Source organism: Crocodylus siamensis, chromosome 2, assembly GCF_052110815.1.
Source record: "Crocodylus siamensis isolate JL-2025a chromosome 2, ASM5211081v1, whole genome shotgun sequence".
Classification (NCBI taxonomy): Eukaryota; Metazoa; Chordata; order Crocodylia; family Crocodylidae; genus Crocodylus; species Crocodylus siamensis.
Window position 1 is genome coordinate 99,731,886 of NC_143396.1, and position 24,753 is coordinate 99,756,638.

The 24,753-nt window shown below is 41.8% G+C and overlaps 1 protein-coding gene across 1 annotated transcript in view; it reads left to right on the forward strand.

Moving 5' to 3' along the window:
- Nucleotides 1–24,753, forward strand: part of RNF150 (ring finger protein 150) — a 193,371-nt gene that overhangs the window by 126,110 nt on the left and 42,508 nt on the right. The window contains exons 3-5 of the mRNA XM_090036490.1: nucleotides 5,597–5,668; nucleotides 6,952–7,034; nucleotides 18,414–18,510. Coding sequence (XP_089892616.1) covers nucleotides 5,597–5,668; nucleotides 6,952–7,034; nucleotides 18,414–18,510 — 252 coding nt within the window. The remainder of the gene's footprint in view (nucleotides 1–5,596; nucleotides 5,669–6,951; nucleotides 7,035–18,413; nucleotides 18,511–24,753) is intronic.

Below are 24,753 nucleotides of genomic sequence, written 5' to 3' on the forward strand. Positions count from 1 at the left end.
CAGAGGAGAGACAGGACAAGAAAAAGAAAAATTCTTACATCACTGGCATTTGGTCAGAAGAAACTGTAATGATACATGTATGCTTCATTCTTTCTCTGTTTTACATCCCTTTTGTGACTTTTACTGTAAGTAGTTGTCAAAAGAGCTCAAATCAGACTTTCCCTTTCTGTCAGGGTTATCTCTCTCTTCTCTGCTGTTTTATTTTTCTTATCTTTGACATTTTTGTTTGGTGCAAGGATAGATTAACAGCACTCCTGTCCTGAAATCCTGTATCTTCTTCTGTGTACAATAGAGAAACAGTTTGTATTTCTTTGCTTGAGTAGAGTTTAAATCTCAGTCCTTTTGTCATGGTACTTAAAGGGTTTTGCCATTATAATCTGTGTGTGTGCCTTTGTATAAAGATGCTATGCTTATTTGCTAGAGAGGCTTGACACATGCACCATCAGCCAAGTTGGAAAAGCATGCTCCGAGTCCCCACCCTAGAGTGCACTAAATCTGGTATTGCAGACTGGCTGCCTAGCTCTGGCAGGATCTGTGATAGTTTAGTCAACTGTGGTTTCATTAAATAGGGTTTTGATATTAGAGACCTTTAAAATCCACTGCATTTAAGCCAGGGGCTTCAGAGGAGGGGTTAACATTTTGCCAAATTTTCATTTTTTCAGCCAGTGCATCTGTGTGCTAGAAGTTCATTGCCAGGGTGTTGATACCAGTACATGCCAAGACCGGTTGTCTGTATCTACTGATCAGTTGTCTTATACTTATTTGTTTGCCTGGCTTCTTGTAAAGGAAGAGTTTGAAAGTTTTGAAATCTGGTGAGCTACATGTGCTTTTACAGGATGGGTGAATGGTAATGATAGCTCCGTCCTGACTGACCAAGAAAAACATTTTGACCTTTGCCTGGAGTAGAGAGTGATCTGGTGAAGATTTATGGAGGAACATTTGTTTCCAGTGTTCAGATCTAGTCCGGTATGTGGCTGGCTGTGTATATGGGTCCAGAGATGATCCATGAGAGAGAGGTTGCAAGCAGTGTTTTGAACTTCTGAGTGAGGTCTCTGACACTTTAAGACATGATGGGATCTAATCACAATACCAACAGTCCCGCCTCCTGATTTGCCATATATGCATGGCAAAATAAATGTACGTCTTTGGGATTGGGGATTAGATCCCAGTTGCGTTTTATTTGCTGTTGCAGGGGGAGCCTGGGATTATGAGCCCAGGCTCTCCCTGTACCAGCAAAACGAAACAGGCGTGCTGGCAATCAGCTGATTGTCATTCGGGGCCAGGAACCAAACAGTTCCCATCCCCAGCTAACAATCAGCTGATTGTCAAAACCCCAGCGGGGCTGCACAGGGTCTCTGGGATTAGGCTGCCACAGCCTGATATCAGGGTCCCCAAGCTTTGGGAATGAGTAAAAACCTGTGTTCCACTTATCTGGGCAGCACACAGGTGTGGCTGGTGAACTCAGACTGGTGGGGCGGGTGGAGCGTCCCACGGGGGGAGGGTTTGCAGCCGGTGGGGGGCGCTTGCAGCCTCCCTGCTACTGGCCAGAGTGCCCGGCCAGCTGCAAACCCCCCCACTCCCGGCCAGCTGCAAACCTCTCCCCCCTTACCACCCCTCCTTGCTCCTGTGGGACACTCCATCTGCCCCACCAGTCTGAGTTCACCAGCTGCGCCTGGCACCACATGGACCTTTAAAAGGTCTGGGTTGTGGGGAGCCTAGCCTCAGGCTGCCACAGTCCAGTGCCAAGCTCCCAGTGTGCTGGGATCTAGGAAACTGTATGCCACTCAGCTGGGCAGCATGCAAGATTCTGCTGGGTCCTGGGGCAGGGGTGCCACATGTTCAATTTAAGGTGCAATACAAATGAGCCACAAAGTTACTCCACATACACATACATACATGTGGACTAACTGTATGGCTTATTTATTATCACACCTTAAATTGACTTGCATGCATGGCTGGGTTACTATTTAAGGTGTGATTAATCTGTTAATGGTGTTTTAAATATAAAGCCTGTTGAGGGCCTGAGAGACATTTTCTTCGTGGCTGTTGTGGGCTCCCAAGAAGACAAGCCTTCTGAACCCCATCATCATGTCAGACAGTTTCTCTGAGGTTAGCTGTGTTTGGAGGCTGTAAAATGATGGGAAGGCCTACTTTTGAACATGCAGGTAATTTGCTCCAGCAGTATGCTCAGTGCTGTGCAAAACACAAAGATAAAGACAAACCCTGCCCTGAACAGCTTAGAGCTTGTAAGACAATCATAGGGAAGAAAAGACCAATTATTTGGGAGAAAGTCAATTTAAGATGGGAGGGGTTCCCATTAGCACTCGCCCACGCCATCTATTAGCACTTGTTTTCCCAAAGACGGGAACAGACATACTTTCCACGTTACCATTCCATCTCATCAGTCAACATTGCCCTCCCTGAAGGACCTCTAGGCTGGACAGTCTTAACTCCTACCAGCCCAAGCCTGTGTCCCAGTGTTAATGAGATTATGAGTTTTATAATCATAAATCCCTAAACCTCACATCAAACTACTGTAAATGTTAACACTTCTTAACCTTGTGGGCAGCATCTGATTATGATAGCATGTATTTCAAACAAAAGCAAGAATGTTTTGACAGTATGACTTTATTCCAGCATCTACTGATGAAGGAGCTTTCTTTTAAAAAATTGATCTAATTTTTATTGAAATCATGAACTTGCCATCATTTGAGTTAGATAAGAAGAGGCAAGCTTGAAAACAAACAGATCAAAGTTTTAAACCAGTCTTTAATCTTGTTCTTTTCTCTTGAAGAATGTGCAGAAGAAAGACTGGATTATCTCATTGTAGAAGTAATAAAAAAAAAAAATCATAAAAAATTCCAGATATCAGACATAATGGTTCTTGTGTTTCTTTTATTTTAGATCATCAGGCTGTCTTTGATTTGCATGAAAGAGACAAATAGTTTACAAGTCATATTTTCAAATCTTGTCTGATCCCTTTGTTCAAGGCAAAGCTAGATGAAAAATGTAACATGTTTGTTGTATAACTACAAGATACTTTCTGGAATAGAATAGTTAATTATGGTACAAAATTCACACTTACACCTTCTCTTGGAAGTGAATAAAAGTTCTATGTCTTATGTCAGAGCTGAATTTGTTCTCTCACGTGTGATACTGTGATCACATTTAAACTGAGGTTTATTAGGCTATGATAAAATCCCTTCCTGTTGCAGGTCTCCAAATCCAATAGGCTAAATATATCTTTAAAATTAAATGCACTGCTTTTAAATGTATCAGAATAACAAGGTGGGGAAAAAGTTACCTGTGAATCAATTTGGAGGTGTGATACACCCTCCCTTTATTAATTTCAAGATCAGTTCTGGTTGTAGTTATTTCCAACAAAAGCAGACGCTTTGAATTCTGACATAGGCAGTGTTCCAGGCCTTAAGTGTAACGTCCTCACAATCCTCTGCTCTAAAATTTCCATGTATACAGTGATAGGAATCAGGATCCAAAATCCACACTGATCAAAAAACCAGCATAAGTGAAATCGGAAAAGGGCATTAGGTATCCAAATATGTTACTTAAGTATGATTCCCCCCGTCTCTATTTTAGTGAGATTGCACATGCAGACAGAAACCTTAGGATGATGACATAGGCGAACACTCAGTTATGGAACGTGAATTTACTACTGAAAGACATGGAGTTGTGGCTCCCTTCCACTGTTGGTGTTGCTGATTCTGCAAAGCAGTTTTGCATTTCTTGCTGCTGTAAACAAACACTTCCCAGTTTCTGAGAGTGTGTTCTCATTTGGCAGTTGCTTCACCCTTTGGGTTTGTCTGGAGATGCAGCATGAATACACAGACCCATACAGCACTGTAGCTTTTACAAATGGTATGAAAAAAAATATATGGCTAGGAAGTTTCACTGGGAAAGCACTTACAATTCAGCATCAAAGATAGAGAAAGGTGAAAAGGACGAAAAGAAAAGCAAAGAAACTGAATATGCCATATTTACTCACATTGAGCATGCCCCTGTATAGAACATGTATCTTGGTTTTTAAGAGGCAGAATGAAGAGAAAAAATATTCTTTGCAGATACGGAGTAGCAGCAGCTATGGAGCTGAGCCTGCTTCCGAGCCTGCTCCCAGCCCTGCATGCTGGTCTGGGCCTCTGAACTGAACCAGTGCACTGAGTCTGGGCCTGCAAGCTAGGTCCAACCCAGCAGGCTGAGTCAAACCCCGCATGGGTATGGGACTGTGACAATTAACATTTCACCAATCCCCCACTGCCAAATTTCTGTATGCACGGGGATCCATTTTTCTTGCATGTAACGTGCATCTGAAGTTTCACCAGCTGCTTTTAACTGGAGGACATGGGGCTCAATGTATGGTAAAGGGTTCAGCACTGACCCTGCAACTCACACTGTGCGGGCAGACTTCTTGCACCTGCATACAGCTCCATTGAAATCAGCTGGGGCCCCCACACAGGTGCAGTCATCTGCAGGTACTATCAGCTGCTGACCTAGTGAAAAGCACAGGAAGACATGCTTCTGCACAAACATTGAGCAACAATTAAGAATAATGATTGACATTTAAATGTACTTGTATTTTCTTGAATGAAAACCACTGGTGTTTCAGCATATCCTTTTGGAATAGCCGAATAGTATATTAAAGATAGGGGAACTGGGATCAGAATCTCATCAGAATGGAAATTAAAGCTAAATACACACAGTCAAAAAGCCCCTGGCTGAATTGATTCAACCTTCACAAGTTAGTCTAAACTGTAGGTTGAACCAGTAAGCAAGCCAACAGACACTCGATTTTGATTCCAGAAATGCAGCCACATGCCTGCAGTGGCACAGGCCAGAAGCTGGGGGGTGCTAGACCACATCGCCCTACTCTTGTTGAACAGACAGCTTGGGACAAGGCTAGCCAGCCCACTCTGCATCCATACTACATCCATCCAGATTTACCTTAAATTGGTTTTGGCCATTTTGGAAGTGGTTTATGTGCACTGAACTTCTGTTGTGTTACAGATTTGAACTGGTTTCCGATCACTTTTACCGGTTTATGTATAACTTCTGTCCCTTGCTGAAGAGAAGTATTTTTCACTGTGCCTCAATTTTTTAACTTTTGGTCTAAATGGCTTGCTCAAAGCCATAAACCAGATCAGAAACAAGGGTGGGAGTACAGTTCAGGAGCATCTTCCTCAAAAATATTTCATTAGTGTTATTTAAGAGAAGAATAAATTGGTCCCCCAATTAGCAGATTGGTTCATACAGATCGGTTTTTACCTGCAGGCCATACCCAAAATAAAATGATTTATTATAATCATAGGCCCGTGCTTGTTCTACATTGAATCTACATTATAAGTACTTTCCCCAGTGGAATTTACTCATCAATAACTGAGGAGCCTTTAATCCACGCAGAATTTTAAAATAAGTGGTTTTCACTTTCCTACAGCATCCTCACTGGCCCCATCAGTTTATTTACACAGCATTTCACTGTTTCATGTAAAAGTTGTGTCAGATTATTAAACAGCTTCCCAAAAATACGGTCATTTCTTCTGCATAAAAATATGCTTTTTACTAAAGAGGATTTTTGCATTTTCAGCGCCGTCTTGGGGATGCTGCAAAGAAAGCTATCAGCAAGCTGCAAGTCAGAACAATCAGAAAAGGTGATAAGGTAATTCTTCAAGGTTTTCACTTGAAAATGGAACTTGCAGAGAGGCTCCTTTCACTCTTCCAGGAAGCGGGAAGCAGAAGGGGGATGACAGCTACCTGTTCACACTAACAAATACCCCACAGCCAGGGGAAGAGTGCTTATAAGCAACTTAAGGATGGAATAGAGCAGGGAAGGGAAAGGAAATAAAAATACAGTAACAGTCTTTTTAGTCTGACCTGTAAATATGTTACTGTTAGAATTTACAAATCAAATTCTCCAGTTGTCATCACTCTGGCAAACCCCACATTGGCAACAATACTGAAGTGTAAGACCTACGGGACTGGATCCCTGAGGAAAAGCTTTTCTTTTCTTGTTTGTCTTCACATATACCATGTTTAATTCTCAATGAAAAATTAAATTCAAGAGGGTTACAGGGAGCTGGGGGCTTAGGTGGAACAACTGCTTTTCAGTAACTATTCATCTCCCTGTTCTTATCCTACAGTAAATGAAAGCTAATGCAGGAAACTTAACCTTTTTGCATTCAGGGGCAAGCTGCCTCACTTTACCTTTCACTTAGAGCCTTATTACACATTGCCCTTTGAGCTGGTCCAAATGTTAATTGGTGTTAGTGCTAGCTTGAGTTTGAAACAATTCACATTCAAACCCGTAGCCTTGAGGGCTGAAAGGTAAGTCTGGTGTTCCCTTCCCTACCATCCTGGGCTGTTCTCGGCCCCTAGGGCTCTCCTACACCCCTGTGCCCTCCTGGCTGACTTTCAGCCACCAGTGCTGTCCTGGGGGAGCAGGCAAAGAAGGGGATACCCCCCTGCCCAGTCCCTCCCACTGGTGCCAGTCTGTCTCTCTTTTCTGGACTGAATCCAGTAGGGTAGCAGGTCTAGGTGGTATGTGCACACAAACACATAGCCTAGAATGGCTACACCTTAGTGTAACACAAGCTGGGTAACGCAGATCAGAGAGAAACCTAGGCTGATGTGACGTAAGTTTAAGATGCCTAAAGAGTGCATAAAACTAATTTCACATGTTACTGTGTGGACAAACCGAGGGTTAAGAGCTCCAGGAGCCACCTAAAATTAATATGTAACAAGGCCTTAGCGTGGTGTAACAGTGGACAGACAGACAGTTATCATGGAGCAGCTGACAGAAGTCTCTACCCTTTGTTAATTCACCATATCTTATTATTGTCCATACCACTTAGGTTCATGTATGAAGAGATTAGCTCACAAGTTCTTTAAAAAATAATGTAATGAACACTCTTCCCCACCCTTTCTCTCTGTCTCTTTTCATAGGAAACCGAGCCAGACTTTGATAATTGTGCTGTTTGTATTGAAGGTTACAAGCCCAATGATGTTGTCAGGATATTACCTTGCAGGTAAGTTTAGTATCAAGAAGAGAGGCAGTTATAGTTCTGATATGTTGCTTTTAAGGAACATGGCCTCTATATTTAGACCTAACTCTGATCTCTGAGAACTCTTCAGATAAAATTATCTGAGAATTTACATTATTTGGATTATGTGCTGTAATGTATTCCCTATTAATCTGATCTGTTTTATAAATTTAAATAACTTTAAGGAGTAGCAAGAACCATGAAGAATCAGAGCCTACATTTCTCAGTGTTCATGTTTGGCATGAGATTAGGTCAGGCTTTCTGGGTAAGTGTAGGGTCTATATGGTAACCTTATAATCCCAGGAAGCAGCGCCCCCAAGAACACTGCACTCTTCCAGATGAGCTGCTTCCTGAAATGGAAGCTCACCATGACATTGGAAACTTTAGCATTGAATTACCTCTGGCACTAATAAACTAATAAACTAGCCTGCATGGCAGGAGGCTGGTGGCTACTCTACCTTGTGTAGATCGAGGCCCCCGTGGTGAGAAGGGAGTGGGGCTGGGGCAGGCACTGCCTAGTCAGGGCAGAGCAGGGCACGGGACAGAACCACAGCTTGTCCAGGGTGGGGAGGGGAGGGAAGCGGCTACTGCCACTGCGCGCACCCTGAGAGGGCATTGGGGCATGTGCCCCTGGACCTGCATGTGGGGTGGACTGGGGCCAGGGCTGTGTCAAGCTCTTCTCAGTGGGAGAGGCTGGGCCAGGCTGCAGATGGCAACAGTGCTGAGACGGGGGGCTAGGGGGGCTGCAGCCACCCCAAAATTCACCATAGTCCTGTTCCCAGTGACACCGCCACTCACCATGAGTGCAGCAGCAGCCTGCCCTGCCCCGCATGCAGATCCAGGGGCACACGCCCCCCACCCTGCTTTCCCCAGATGAGCTGCAGCTCCATCCTGTGCCTGCCCCATAGATATAGACTGAGTATTAGGCTGACAAAGTGAAGGCATTTTTGCTACCATTGTTCCCTCATAACTAGAAAAGCTGTAGGTTTCAGGCTATTTAGAATTCTTTTGGGGAGTTCTGTGCGCTTTTATATTTTTGTAAGAGCCGGATTGCTACATCTGTGGAATCTGTAAATTTGTAAGATCTTCACTTAATAAAAAAGGAGAGAGAGAGGCTTGATTTTGCTGTCATTTGTACCAGTTTTATGTTAGTACACTAATTCGGTTGACTTGCGAGAACTTTATTCCTGATCTAAACTAGTACTAAGGATAGATTCTAGCACAAGACCACAGGTATTGCAACTTATTCTGCTGTACTTCTTTCCAAGAAGGTCTAACTTCACATTTAAAAATTCAAACGCAAAAAAAATTCCCAAGAGTGCCTTGAAAATAAAATTAAAGGAATTATAAAATAATACATCTTGCATGGCATACATTAAAATATAGTCAAGTATTCCATTTCATGCCCTTTGTTGTATACAGGAATAAACACTGGATTTTTTCTTCTACTTGAAATAGATTCACTAACAAGAGTGTGTATTCCTTTTCAGCTCTGTAGGAAATATGTGCTTCCCTGTTACCAGCTAGGCAATTTTAATAATTTATTTGCCCGCTTATTGTTATCACTCAGTAGTCAACCAGAAACAATTACTTAATTATGAATTAAGCCAAATACAGATCCCCAGCATTAACTTGTTAAACAAGTAGTCTTTTTCCAAACATAGGCACAGACATGTCCCTTATTCTGGCAAAAGTACAGAAAATAGGAACATTGCACAAAACTTAAAACTTGGTTTAATAACCAGTATTTTCCTGTGGAACTATAACCAAAGTTAGGAAATTTTATACAAAATATACAGGTAATCCCTTTTGTGGCAATTACACAGAAGAACTACATGTTAGCAACATCTTTCATCATTATAAATCACTCAGGTTTTGGTTATGCTTGGTGTTATGAACAAAGTTCAGTTGAAATGTATAGTATTAAATAAGGCTGAATAGGAAACACATAGTCAACTTTTGGCCGTCTTAAAAGGTTGCTTGGAAATGACTCAAGCTAAAAGGTTAGTAGCACATCAGTCTTGTATACACAGTTTGAACTTTAGCAACGTTGAATTAAGAAAGCTGAAAATGATTCCCTCCCAAGTAGCTACTTTATGGAAACCATTCTCTCTACTATACGTGTTTTCAGTAGTAACATTTAATATATTGATAGGCATTTGCATACCCCAGTAGGTAACTTTATTAACGAATATCACTGTTGTTGTCAGTTAAGTGCCAACAGCGTGCTGAGTGCTATTTAAGAAATAAAAATAAAGCCAGTCCCCACATTCAGAGCTTACAGTATTAAAAAGAAACCAAAGATAAGCTGCATTGAGCAACTGAGAACGGAATGAATATTCATAATAATACAAAGTCTGTGTCAGGTTAAAAAAAAAGACTATTATGTAAGGGAAAAGCACACTCTCTTCACACTGAGTGTTTATTGCAGAAGGGAGACAAAGGCCTGCAGATATACATATATATGCTCTTTCAGATTTCCACCATATGCCTGCTGGGGGCACCTTGTATATCTAGCATTGGTACATTAACCTGCACTTCAGGGAAGATGTTAGATTCTCAACAAACCTTAGTAAAACTTCCATTTCCTTTTTTCTAACTTGTCTAAAAGCCAGCACCAGAACATTAGAGCTCAGTGATCTGGCTCAGTTTAAGATGATGTTTCTGACCCAGAAATTCATGTATGCTTTACAGATTGCGTATATGAGAGGTTGCCTCTTTCATCAAGCAATATTGCTCCCACCATTCTTACTAAAGGGACTCAACCTAAAGTCCCTTTGTCACAAAGACAAGAGCAGCTGGCAGAATGTTCTCCATGGGTCCTGTTCTTTGGAATTTCCTCTTCTGTGCCATGGATCCAAAATTACCCAATTGTGTTGTTTTTCATGGTGTACTGTGCAAAGCCCGTCTCCTTTTCCCAGACTTTTGGGGAGGGAGTTGGTTGGAACTTGTGACTGGGGTCACATTTATCTGTCTTCCTTTCTTTCAGGATGCTGTCAAGTTTATTTTTGTTTGACATACCTCAAAAATAAAATCATATTAAAGAAAGCTGTGTAGAGCCTTGGATCGATGCATGTAATGTATCAAATATACTTGCCTGTTTGTTTAGATTTGTGCATCAGCAGCTCTCCCACTCAATCACTGCATCTGGTAACTCTCTTGAGGCTTCTTTTTTAAGATTTGTGCTGTCCCCAAAATGTATATTGAAAATCCATCTGTCAGTACAGGCAGTCCTCGGACTTATGACACAATTGGTTCCTGAAAATATCATCTTAAGTCAAAACGTAACTCGGAACCAATTTTCCAATAGGAAACAATATTATAAATGGGGGATTGGTTTCTGAACCAAAGCCCAGTACCCTATTTTCACCAAAAATAACCCAGAATTTTATATTCGATTATAGATGAGTAATATAGCTACATTGATGTATTTACATGTTGGATATGCCCCTATTCACTGATGCACTGCATTCAGTGTCAGGGTCAGGTTCCTCAGACGGACATGGCAGCCTCAGCCAGCACTTTTGTTGTCAAGACTTTACGAGTAGGAGTCTCTTCAACAGTGGGTGCATCTTCTTCCTCTGCTACTTTTTACTGTTCATCCTGAATGATGCCTAAACTCACAGGAGCATGGTGTTTATCTTGATCCTCCAGCCAAATGATTAACAGCCCATAGTCCCTGAAGCGAAGCCATGGCTCATCTACCTACTCCCCCACGGGGAGGCTGGCAGTGCCCAGCTGCACTCTGGGGGCTATGGGCAGCCGTGGAAGAAGCTGCAGCTCATCTGGCTGTTCCCACCATGGTGAGACAGGCAGTGCTGGGAGCAGGGGCTATGGTCACGGGAGAATTTGCAGCTTGTCCAGCTGCTCCCCCCATGGCGAGGTGGAAGGCACTGGGAGCGGGGCCTCTGCCCTGCTGCTGCTTGTCCAGCTGGGGATGGGGGGAGGGTGGGATGTAGGTGCGGCTTGCTGGGTGGAAGGCGCTGGGAGCGAGGGCTCTGCCCTGGCACTGCTTGTCCAGCTGGGGCTGGGGAGCTCTGGGTAGAGGTGCTCCACTGCCTTGGACAAGTGGTGTGCAGCGGCAGAGCTGCTCCAGCCTCCCTGTGTCTCCCAGCTGAGCCGCAGTTTTGCTCTGCCCCAGAGAACGGTGGCAGGGCATGGCAGGGCCTTGTGCCCTGGATCTGCTTGGGCAGCCTAGGCTGGGGCTGCTCCAGGCGGGTGGTGGGGAATTTTAGGGTGGCTGCAGCTCCCCTATAGCCCCCACTCTGCCAACCACCCCACACAGACCCGGGGCACAAGCCCCCACCATGCCCTGCAGCTGCCACCACTCAACGGTGCAAAACCAAGGCTTGTCCAGGAGGCGCGGGGAGGCTGAAGCGGTTCCGCTGCTGTGCACCGCTTGTCCAAGGCAGCGCAGCACTTCTCCCCTGCACCCCAGCTGCGCAAGTGGTGGCAAGCCAGAGCCTCCACTTCCAGCACCTTCTGCCTGGCGCACAGCCCTGGCCCTGGCCACCCCACGCAGACCCAGGGCACACATCCCTCCATGCCCTCCCAGACCTGCAGCGTACAGTGGTGGGAGCCATCCCACTCCCTCCCCACACCCCACTGCCCCAGCTTGGTAGCGCTTACCCCAGTCCCAGGCACAATCCCTCCCTCACTGCGGGGGCATTGATATGCCTCCCCACACCTCTTCCCTCCCCCTTCCCCCCCCACCACAACAGACTGTCCAATGTCATAAAGGTGAAACCCGTGTCAGAACGTCGAAACAGTGTCAATTCACAAATGTTGTAAGCGGTATTCGATGTAACTCGAAATGTCGTAAGTCAAAAACTGCCTCTACTTCAATAGAGAAATGTCAGAGCCACACAAAGAGATATTTTTAGCACATTGATTATTTCACCGGCTTCTTCACTAAAACGTACTCTTTACTTGCAGTGAAGTCAGTGATGGGTATCCTGCCTTTATTTATGCCATACCAGATAATACAAGAGGGGAGATCCATTTCATTTATACCTTTTGTTCTCTATGGGACCAGATCTTACGACTTTTTTTATTTTTAAATTTCACTCCATGGACCACAGCATTTAAATTGACAGGTTGAGATAACATAGTGTACTACTTGGCTTTTGCATGTTGTACTGAAATAAGTTTCGGTTTAATAGCCAGTTTTAAGAGCAGCAGTAGCAAGCATCATTAAAATAGGTTTTTGAGGGCATTGACACTGCACTGAATGTAACCATGTTCCAGTGTTCCCAGTATGCTGTCAACTGTCCCAGTCCTGTCTTGTCTGTGATCTCAAATCTTTCTTCATTTTTTCTTCCCAATATTTGGGGATAGCCAGGTTGCTGGTACTACTGATGCTGCTTTGTCTTCCTCTTACTAACCACTTCCTTCATTGCACAGCACTGTTGCCTTCTAGGTTATTATCTCAATTTGTGTATACTAAGACTAGTGGTATTTCTTATTAATCTCTTTTTCTCTTTGGTCACCTTGTCTCTGCATTCTGTATCCTGCCCTGCCCTCACTCACATTCTTTCCCTGACTTCTATTCCATTAACAACCCTGCTTCACTGACCATTCTCCACTCATGATTTCCTCCACATATATTACTGAAGAAACCTAAGCATTCTGCAGAAACCCAAAACTCTACCCCCACCTCCACGTCTGAGGCTTAGTCTCCCTGACTCTATGCATTTTTTCATGTTCTGGCCCCTGTGTTGCTCACGAGAAAAGCAACAATCTATGCAGGCTTATTCCACTGCATATTTATCCTCTTTAATCAACTTACTTATCTTACCTTGAAAAACAGTCATACTCATGTACTCTTCACTAAATCCCATGACTACACCTGTAACTCTGCTGAACCCTTTTCATGTACCTTCCTAGCATCCCTCGGTGTCCTGGCATGAGATTTAAGCAACTTGTTCTTGCTCTTATGACCCTGTGCAATTTAGTTTTCTCTCTGCTTCTGTCTCACTCTTGCCTCATTCCTTGTTTCTGACTAGAACCTATGTGATGATAAACTTTCTAGTTTGCTTGCACTTCCAAAAATAAAAAGAAGATTTCAATAAAGGACGTTGGGTAAACCTAAAATGAAAGCTGCTCAAAATGTTTAGCAACTAAAATATAAGGAAAAGAAATCAGCTTGGGGCCAAACAGAGCATTTCATTTGACCCAAAATGTTTTGTTTTAAAATGCTTCAAAACAAAACTTGAAATGGTATTTTAAGACACTTGGGGTAAATTTGTTTTCCTCATTTCAAATCAAACCATTTCATTCAGAAAAGTTGGTGTGAAATGTTTCAGCTTTCTCAGAATATTTTTTCATAGTCTCCTCTGCCTCCCTGTCCCCACTGAAAAAGTTCTGAGGCTCATTCATTTGTCCCAAATCTGCATTTTTCAACAAAGTGTTGTGGCAAAAATAATTCACCTGGCTCTACTTCTGACCTCTCTCCTTCTTGCCTTTTTCTGTGCCGATCTCTGTGGTTCTTTCTCACCGTCCCCTTCATTTGGAAGACTCCTTCTGAACTCGCTGATAGTTCTTCCAACTTCATCTTGTGCTTTAAATTGTTTCAAAGTTCACGTCCCCAAGTGAATTTCAAACATTTAATCCTAAAGACTGCTGAGTTTTCTCAAATGACTGCATCATGTTATTGTTGTCCTTCCATCTTATTCTTTGTCTGTCTTTTTCTACCTGCTGTGGATTATAAAGTCGTCAGGGCAAGGATCCTCTGATTGTTTGTTAAAATGCCTTGTATGTGCATGGGAATGTAATATGGAATAAAAAATAAAACAGAGCTTCACAACAAAATTTGCAAAAATAGATTCCTCACTTACCCGAACAAAATATATGCACGCATAAAGAGATCATTTTGGCCTCTGATTTGTAATGAATTCACAGAAGTTTAGGGCTGGAAGGGGCCTCAGGCTTTAAACATACACATCTAATTTTGGATCCATTGAAACTAACACATTTTCTAACCGATAAAATGATCCTTCAATCTGACCAACTGTTGTACAAATAGGCTAAAACCAGTTAAACTATAGTGTATCATTTAATTTAGTATTTGAAGCAGTGCAAAGAGATATGTCACAGGGTTAAGTCATTTGACATTGATAGCTTTCCTTTAAGAGTGTTGTTCTATAAAACCAGCTGGCCTCAAGGAGAGCAGAACTTCAGTTCAATGCTTGTAAAACATGAAAATTCCAAATTTTCTCTGATTAACAGTCCTTATGAAATGCTGTAATGTGATCTGTAGCCTCATTGAGGTTTGCAGAGCTGGAACTTGAAAACAAAGGGGGACTTTCAAGTCTGTGTTGGAATGACCTGACCTTATTTCTGCAAGTTACATATTCTTGATCAGAAACAGATTTTTGTCCAGTTTTTTTCAAGAGCATATGAATATACACGCTCTCTAAAAAACCTGAATTGATTATTTTGGCCAAAATTAGCTTTAAATGTTGGCGCTTATGCTAGCATATGGGTTTGAGTACATTATTAAAGAGAACAAATCAACTAATTAATAATATTTAATATAGTTATTGCATATAGCTCAAAAACAAGACATTGACTTCCAGTACACTACATAAATCAATACACTCAGGGTAATTTGACTGAGCATAAGCTTTAAATGTAAATTATTTATTGGTTCTCAGTCACTGGTTCTTAGAGTAGCTCCTCAGGGATTGTAAATAAGCTATATATTGCAATGCTTTCACCAACTGGAAATGTTTGTCTGATGATATGCTGAATACAAACCTCCTGGGATAAAGAGAAGGCAGGGATTAGATACTACAGAGATTGAAATTTGATGCATTATGTGGTTTTCCCAACAAGGCAAAAGCTGTTTTAGAAAAAGAGTTGTGAACCTTAGTAACCTTAGCAAAGTAGTGGCTTTAACTTTTAAGTATCATGATACTTCATTTACATGAATCATGATGACATGTAGTGTTGGATGAGGCCTGACAAACTTTTATGTCACAGCCAATTGATATAATTAGACTAGATTCAGCTTCCAAGAAGAGATCTGCTGTCTGCCATAGCAGTATGAAGTCAGACTCAGAATAAAAGGAAGTATTATCAATTCTCTTTTAACTTTATTCCCAGAGGGTCCATGTCTACAAGAAAGGGAGCTGAGTTGAGTGAGTAAGGGTCTCAGATTTCATATACTTCTAGACTAGAATTTCTACTACTATTTAATAAGAAATCCAGCAAGTATACAGAATGATGCAACCACATAGTAAGAGTAGTTAAGAATTAACAATGATGAAAATGTACCTCAGTGTCTTCCAACTAGTTGAAAGACTGTTATATATCTTTTTATGTGAGGAACAACATTGGGGTTTGGTGTTGTTTGTTTTTTAAATATTGAAATGGAATACAGAAGCAAAATTATTACTTTGCATATATTGGACTTTAAATATATAAACATTCCTGTACATGAGATGATCCTGGCTTTCTCAGCAGTAACATCTTCTGTGCAGAGATAGTATTTCTGTTATTGATGATCTGCTAACTCAACAGATAGTATTAGTTTTGTTGGCAGATGTGCCTTTTTCTGGTAGGTCGTGACTCTAAAAAATACCAGTGAAATACATGTGTGGGTTAGTGAAGACCCAGTGAAATGCAGAACACAGGAAAATATGTGTTTTATATGCCTGTCTTCAGCAGTGTGGACAATACTTCAGCAAAGTTCTGCCTGACTGAAATATGACATGCAGTGGTACTACTTGAAATATTGCCTTATATACTTAAGAGAAGGCCTTTACACTTTCCCTGAAGTAAGCCAATTGGATTTAGTCTGCAGCATTTCTCATTTTAATTCATATGTGTGTATGGATCCTCCTATTTTAAAATAAAAATGTCTTATTTTAATTTTGTTTAAGTCCTTTGTATTTCTGTCCAATTTTTGTAGCTAGGTAAGTGTATAGTTCTTGCACAGAAACCTAGATGCCAAGACCACGGGTATACTGTTTTTAGATCAGTACAGGTAGGTCAATGCTAACAATAGAGTAGGTGGTATTATAGACTGAAATAGGGGTTGGAAATAGGTACAAAATATCCTAATGCAGATGAAGCTACAGGGCATGTTCAGGCAGGAGCAAACATACATATGAGATAAGCTGGTGTGTCTTACTCTTGGCTAAATAAATTCAGTGTCCAAGATAATGCAAAAACAACTGTTTAGTGACAGAAAAGAAAATAGCAAATATTCTCATGAAAATCCAAACGTGAATAGGAAGAACAATTTTTTTTTATTATTTTAATTTTTTTATTTTTTTTACAAAATACTCTGACTTTCAGGAGAAGAGGCCTCTGCACCAGAGTCTAAACTGAGACCAAGTCTCTGCCTCAACACGCCTCCATCCAGCTGCAGTCAGGTTCTCCCTCGTGAAAATCTGGGCATATGGACACCGTCTCTCTCCTGGGGATAGATTCCCCTCAACTGAAATATTTGCAGGATAACTTACAAACAAACCAGCCAAAGCCTGGCCAAAAGGCTGCACATGTTGCAGTAATTAAAAGGAGTGAGGAGCTCCCATTAGGCTCTGCGTGGGCACTCCCTTTATGGAAAATCTCTGAAAATCAGACACAAAGACAGCAGATAATTTCCTCACTGAGCACCCTGGTGCTCCCTTAGCTATCTTGAATTCCACACCCCACAGCACATCCTCCTGAGAAGAAGCAAAGGCATCCATAAAATGTACGCATTCAATCAGGGGTTCTGAAAGGGGTGTTGCAAGAGCCACGGCAGTGCAGTACGAGATCCCCTGTGTGAAGAGGGAATTGCTCTCCTCCCCACTCTGCACCTGCCCCAGCTACCCCAACAGCACCTGCAGCTGCTCCTCTGGGGACTGCCGCTACTGCTGCTGTTGCCTTCCCTGCCCCCGGGCAGCCCCTGGGCCAGCCTCCCCCATGCTCCCAGCAGCATGCTCTGCTGCAAGCAAGCAAGCTGTTGGATGCACCGCTCAGCTTGTCCCCTTCATTTCTTCCATGCTCCGAGGGACTACAGGAATGGTCACCAGCGTGTGAAATCCCGCAGGAGCAACCTGAACACCAGGAGCTGCCCTTGCCCCCTGAGCTACAGACCTGGGGTTGGAAGGGGGCAGAGAGGGGAAAGAGCAGGGCACGTCAGAGGGAAGTCTTGCCCCCTCTGCCCTTAAGTGGCACCAGGCAGCTAGACTAGTAGTTCTCAACTGTTTTAGCCTCAAGGCCCCCCTCCAGATATTTTCTGAATTTGGATCTATCTCAGTGATTTTCAACTCAGGTGCTGCAAAATTCAGAAAAGGTATGGAGGGGGCTTGGGGATAAAAGCGTTAAGAGCCACTGGTATAAAAACTAACCCTTTGCTTAAAGAAAGATTTTTTTTTAATGTCAATTTTTTTAATAATAAATCTCAGCCTGGTGTGATTTCCTCTGGCAAGGGAATGGAATGTATGTTTTGGAAGAAAAAAAAATTATATCTTTATATACACACACATGCACACCTTTTTGCGTGTAAGAATGAAGTATCCTGCCAATTTTAATCCAGAAAAAAGTGTGTCCCAGGTATCAAAAGTCTGGGAAATACTGCATTAAATGTTGATTTATACAGCCTCATTTTTGGCTGGGCGGCTGTAGGTACCTTAGACTCATGGTCAAGAAACTATGCTACCTGTAACTGGATAAAATGTGAACAGGATGCCTTGCATCATCCAGATGCCTTCATTGTCTTACTGGCCATCTTTTTCTGGCTGAAGGAACAGCATCAGCCATACGTTAGGAAGAGAAATATACAGCAAGAGTGCTTCATTTCAACAGCTGGTGGTTTAGGAGCAGGAAAATAAAAGTAGTAGAGGTTTTACTTTTTCTTGCTCTTATTTTTCTTTCTTTTAGGTATTGTCTTTTCCCTGCTTCTGCCTTTTGACATTTTTCCCACAAAAAGTGAGGCAGTACAAAGCATGATTATGGGATCACCTTTGTGTTCTGGGGCCATCACTAGAGAGAGACCTGTGTGATTTGACCTTTACTACCAGTCGCATTCTCTTTACAAGTATTATCGCTTACAGTCTATAACAGTTTAAGAAAGTTGTTTTGTTGCTTACATGTAACATACTATTTTTTTTTCTTATTTTTGGTATCTCTAGTTTGTATACATCTTGCTGGCACTGGCAGGGGGCTGTGCACATACCTAAATGAGATAAAAGGGAAGGGCATTTTATACTGTGTCCATGCCATTTTCCAAGCCTCTCGCATATGACAAAACCACACTTTCACCACCCCCAGATTTGACCAAGTTCAAAAGAGACTGCTAGGACTTACTGAAAAACTCTTAACCTCTGTTGGGGTGGATGGGAATTTAAAATATCTTGCTTTTCATTGCAGGCATCTCTTCCACAAATCTTGTGTAGATCCCTGGCTGCTAGACCATCGCACCTGCCCTATGTGTAAAATGAACATTCTAAAAGCTCTAGGCATTCCGGTAAGCATGGCATGTGGCCGACCAGCCACAAAGTGAAAACCTCTCCTGCTTGGGCACATGCCCATCTGTTTCTCTGTCTAGGTTTTCAAACCACCCTTAGTGCTATGGTACGCTGATTTATTTGGCGGCGCGCAAGTGAATAATGCATCCCATTTTTGCTTCCCATTCTTTACACCCACCTGTTGGGAAGGGTTGGGGGTGGGTATGCGTGTGGTTTAGTTTGTTGACCGTGTTTGTTTGTTTAAGGATTTGGATGGATTTCCACGTTCTCAAGTACACCTTTTCCGCCTCTAATGCTGACCACCAGATTTATGGCCCTTCTGTGATTGGTCCCATCCCTTATCTTACAGCATAGTTGCAGTAGGCTTCCTGCTTATGAAACCTTTCTCCCAAATAATTAAACATGGAGTGAATCGTATGATATAAGGACACATTAGACTGTTTGTCACCCAGTACATTCAGAGCTGTTTAGAAATCTGCAAAAAAAACCAAACTGAATTGTTACTTGAATTTTCAAATTCAGATGTTGCATATATCCAGTATTCCTAAAAGCTGGTATTATAAAGTTCACTGCCTCCTCCAGCAATAATGAAACCATCTATGCATTGGGTGGAAAAGTAACTTATGACTGTACAGTTCAAAGCTGAAACACTGGTAGTTGGTGGACTAGCAGCTGCTCCAAATACCATCCCCAAGCAGAGGTGGCAGTATGCCAGTTTTATATATCTATGTCTGCACAGTTTTATAGATCTGTGTCTACACAAGTGAGCTGTAGCAAAACAAAGGAGAGTATATGAATAAATTAGGACAACTAATGTAGCTACCTCCAAGTGCAGCAATGAATTGTCACAGAGATATAATCCAAACAGACTACTGGGATGAAAAACAAGGCTGGTAGCAAGTGATGTTTTATTACTCTATGGAAAAATGCAGAAGGAAAAAAAAACCATGCAGGTGTGTTAATTAGCTTAGAACAATCAAAACTAAAACTGCCTATGAAATTATTATTATATCACTATATATAAGCTATATATTTTTTCTAATATACAAATATATTGTCCACAAAGTAAAACATGAACAGAACATTAATATTACAATCTGAAGCATCTGGAGGTTAGGAAATGTCAGAATTAAGGTTGCCTGTGCAATTCAGCATTGTGTTATACTCTAATTACTTGATCATACAATTATTTTTTCATGGGGTCCCTGACTCAGTGCACAAGATAGGCAGTACTCGCTTAGTGAGCAGTTTTACAATATTTGATTTTATCCTCATTTAGTGTATGACACCATGTGTTATTTCCACATCATGCAGTCTGTGCTGAATGTAGAATTGTTCCTTTTGTCATGTGCGTTTCAGTGGCTTTATTACTGCAGTAGCTGAATGCTTCACAAGAGTCCAAAGAAGTAAGATAGAATTATTATCTGAATTTTACCCATGGAGGATGTAGTCAAGTCTCCGATAATTTTACGTGTCCAGTTTGATAAGCTTTAGGCCTGATTTTTCAGATGTGTAGTATCATCTACCATTTTTATGTTCTTAGTACAGTTCATATTTACTTCAGTTCTAGTTCTGAATGGCAAGCAGTTCTGCAAATGTGACTTGTTGTGACTCAGATTCTAGAAAATAAAGAATGTATTCTCATTTACATGACCTGCCCAACACCACATGCAAATTGTATGGCAGAAGCAGGAGTACAGTCACGTTCTCCTGAGTGCTACTGAGGAGCTTTGGTAACCATGAAACATGAAATCATAGAAAATTGGGGTAGAAGGGATCTCAGGAGGTCATCTAGACCAACCCTCTGCTCAAAGTTAGATCATCCCCAACTAGATTATTCCAGCCAAGGCTTTGTTTAGCCAGGTCTTAAAAATCTCCAGGGTGACCTGGATACCATTGGTTAAAAACCTCTGGGTAACGTGTTCCAGTCTTTTACTACCCTCCTAGTGAGAAAATGCTTCCTAATATCTAACCTAAACTTCACTTGCTGCAATTTAAGACTGTTGCTCCTTGTTCTGTCAGTTGCCACCACTGAGTATGGTCTAGCTCCATTCTCCTTTGAACCCCTCTTCATGTAGTTGAAGGCTGCTATTAAATCCGCTCTCTGTCTTCTCTTCTCTAGGCTAAATAAGCCCAGTTCCCTCAGCCTCTTCTCCAAAGTCATGTGCCCCAGCCCCCCTCACCGTTTTCGTTGTCTTGCACTGGACTCTCTCCAATTTGTCCACATCCTTGCTGTAGTGCAGAGCCCAAAACTGAACACAGTACTCCAGATGTGGCCTCACCAGTGCTGAATAGAGGGGAATAATCCCTTCCCTTGAGCTGCTGGCAGCACTCCTACCAATGCAGCCCAGTATGCCGTCAGGCTTCTTGGCAACAAGGGCACACTATTGGTTCATATTCAGCTTATTGTCCACTGTAACCCTCAGGTCCTTTCTGCAGAGCTGCTGCCCAGCCAGTTAGCTTCCAGCTTGTACCAGTGCATGGGATTGTTCCATCCTAAGTGCAGTACTTTGCACTTGTCCTTGTTGAACCTCATGGGATTCCTTTTGGCCCAATCCTCCAATTTGTTTAGGTCTCTCTGAATCCTAGCCCTACCCTCCAGAGTATCTACTACTCCTCCCAGCTTGGTGTCATCTGTAAACTTTCTGAGGGCGCACTCTGAGCATGGCTCCACAGCCCTGAGCGCAGCCCCCATGCACCAAGGAAAGCTGGCACCCCTGCAGCCCACCCTGCCCTGCCCCACACGGATCTGGGGACATATCTGCCCCCTCTCCTGTGCCCTCCCAGGGTGCATACAGCAGTGGGAGCTGCCCCCCCCCCCGCCCTGCACCACCTAGACGAACCACAGCTCTGTCCTGTGCCCCACCCCTTCCCCACTCCCTCACTGTGGGGGGCATTCATCTGTCAGTGCGCTCCCTTCCCTCCCTCCTTTCTGTCCACCACGACAGACTTACCACTGCATGCAGCTCTCTATGCTGCTGGGCTATGCTCCACACCACCTACATGCTGCGCTGCAGCTGTGTGCATGCACAAGCATTTATCAGCCAAATTATCGGCCACATTAGGCTGAATTCCGATACAATCAATGTTCTTTATATCGGTGCTGATCTGATATCAGACCAATGTATTGATGCACCTCTAATGTTTATACTTGTTTATACCTTTGATTGATTCTTTGAGTGAGCGTTGGCCATGCAGGAGTTCTGTGGGTAAAGCAGTGTGTGTCATTTAAATAAAGAATAGAATCACAATAGAGACCATGCAGTTGCCCCAGTGGGAGAAAATGAAGGTTATACTTCATTTTAAATTTTGCAATCTTAATTTTTTTATTCTGTTTATTTGCATAATTTTTTTAATGTATTTTCCCAGATTTCTTAGAAGCAAAACTGAAAAAACTCATTGCGTCATTTGGAAACCATGCTGACCACCACATGGACTGACAGCTAGTTAGAGCTGTTGGATCTATATCATGGCTCTCTATCACTTAAGCTATTGGAGTACCAGCTAAGGTTAGGCTGTTACCATTTATGTGGACCAGGCAGTAAGAAGAAAGTGACATACCTTTTGTCCTAAAAGTTTAGACCAATTTGCTGACAGCAGAGGGATGCAGAGACTCCAGATTACTGGATTCAGGAGAAGGGGAGTGCTCTCGTGGTTACAGACCTTCTGTTTCTGCTTTGCTTGTACAGTTGCCAAATGGTAACAGATCTCTGCTGAGCATATGTAAATTGAGAATTCCATATATTCTGCACTTGGATGAATCTGATTGGAACTCCACAGGCACAACCAAAGGCACATTCCTGGCACAAAGCCATCAGCTTGCCAAATTTCAGTCCCTGGTCCAAAGTGTTCGGGTACTAGAGCTTTGCAATGAAGTGGTTATAGGATTTTGTTTAAAATGGACAAAGCAATAGGATTCCAAAAAAACTCAGCCATAGGCTGAAGGCATATACCTATCATGTAAAAAAGCAGCCTAAGTAGTTAAAGTCATAAGCAACTCCAGACCATGTTTTATAAAGGGAAATATTGGGAAAATTTAACTATGGGCAGTACTTTCAGCTGTTGCAGCATATGTTATCTTCCTGCCAACTGTATGCTTATTGCCTATATTTTGCAAAATTGGCTTATGTAAATATAAATGGTGTGGCTTTTCCTTCTAACAAGAAGGAACAATATTTTCTAATTAAAATGGATTTAAAAAGGTAGATCTAAATTTTTAATCAGTACATGAAAATTTGGCAGTTTAGACGCAATTAACTATTTCATAGTCAAGATTTTCAAAATGTCATCCTGAAATAAGGTTTTAATGTAAGTAGCCAGATTTTCACATGTTCTCAGCTCCTGTCCGTTGAACTGGACCTCCATTACAAACCTTCACCACCATTTAGGTCAGTACAAGTTTGGCCTACATCCTTCTGCTAGTACCTGTATGTGCTCTTAAAGCTTGGTATCTTTGCATCAGGGTATTTAAAGTGACTCTCCTGTCTTTAAATTTCAAAGAGCTACCTCATTTTCAGGATGATAATGTAAAAAAATTCTCTCCTTGAGTCCTCCTCTTTTCTTTAAATGTGTTCTAAATATGCTGCACTTTTTGTAGTAGGTTGGGTGAGTTGGAGCCCTTCATAAAAAACGTGGTACACAATATGCAAAGGATATTTCAAAGGAAAGACTCCCATTGATTTCAGTGAGCTTAGCTCTGGATCAGACGCACAGGGTGCACCGGTACAGGGGACGAGAGAAGCCAATACAATAAACAAAACTTACCTAATGTACTTGTGTCATTCAGACAAAGAGTGTCACAGATAATGATTTTTAAAGAACAGTGCTTCATATCATTATTATTAAAGTCTGTTACTTAATACAAAAGTAAAAGTAAAATGCATGAATAAAAGTATGAATTACTTTAACTACAGCTGCCCAAATATCACTACTCAATGTTTTGTCTAGCTTTTCGTTGGAATTTCCTATTTTAAGGATTTAAAAGTTGCTGAATAGAGTCCTGTTCTCAGAGAGGAAATGCAGATACAAGAGCAGAGAGCAGGGATCAGTCATTGGAAAAAATAATTCAAGCATTTTTGTAAATACAATGCTAAAAAAACCAGCCATTTTTTTGTTAAATCGTTTAGAACTCTAAACCAAATTTGATTCTATTATGACATTTCAAAGGTATATATAACTAAAATGGGCTCTCCAACCACTGAAAAATGGGGGAAGGGGAGCTAAGTTTTTGCCCAGCAACTTTTGATTGTGCTTATAAAACGAAAATATACATTGCTGCACTCAAAAGAATGAATACCAGTTAAATGGTTTTCAGTAGAATTTCTTTTTCCTGAATATTCAGTATGACTTTGTGCCAGCCATTATTTAATCTCTTCTCCAGCTCTGAGTCTGCCTGCCTGTGAACTAGCTTTTTTTAATTTTCTAGTTATGTACTAATGTTTATCCTGAATTTGAGTCTGTGAACAAAAAAAATGATCTGAGCATTTTAAATACACATTTATTTCATTAAAAACTATGGCAAAAGAAAAGATGTAGTAATAGAAACAAAAAAATCCAAGAAATTCAAAGGAAAGGGTAAACTTTTCTAACATCCTGTTCCAGCAGAACACTTAAGCATATGCTTTACCTTATACAGTGGAATAGTCTCACTCCTACTCAGTTCAATAGGATTACTCCTGTACCTAAAGTTAAGCACATGTTTATGCACTTGGCTGAGTCAGATCATAAGGGCCGGAGGAATTTAGATGTCTTAAGATGTTAGCAGGCAGCTAATGAGATTTACAAAAGGGCCTCATGAGGTTATAAACCTAAATATATTAAAAATGTTGGCCGTAAGTGTTTGGTAACTCCTAAGCTTAACAGTGTGTCTGGGTACCTGCAGTTCCAAATGTTCCTCTTTCTACGTGCAGGATGTGAATGCACCTTCTCATCAGTCATCCCCTTCAGTTTTCTTTGTCATTATTTTATACCACAGCATAAAGAATCTGTTTCTGGGGAACAAATTGTATATATCCTTGCTGTGGAGAAAAGGAAATATGGCACCTCTGCTGACATGACATGGCATATTTGTTGGCAGAATTAAAACATTTTTTCCTGTGGCTGTAGGTAAGCAGTTTCTAACATAACAGCTACTAATGTGCATGGGGGTGCTTTCCAGTAATCACCCTTATGCGAACATGGGAGGAACCCACACAGAAATACTTGGAAGATCGCTAGAATTTTATTTTAGTTTGTTCATCACT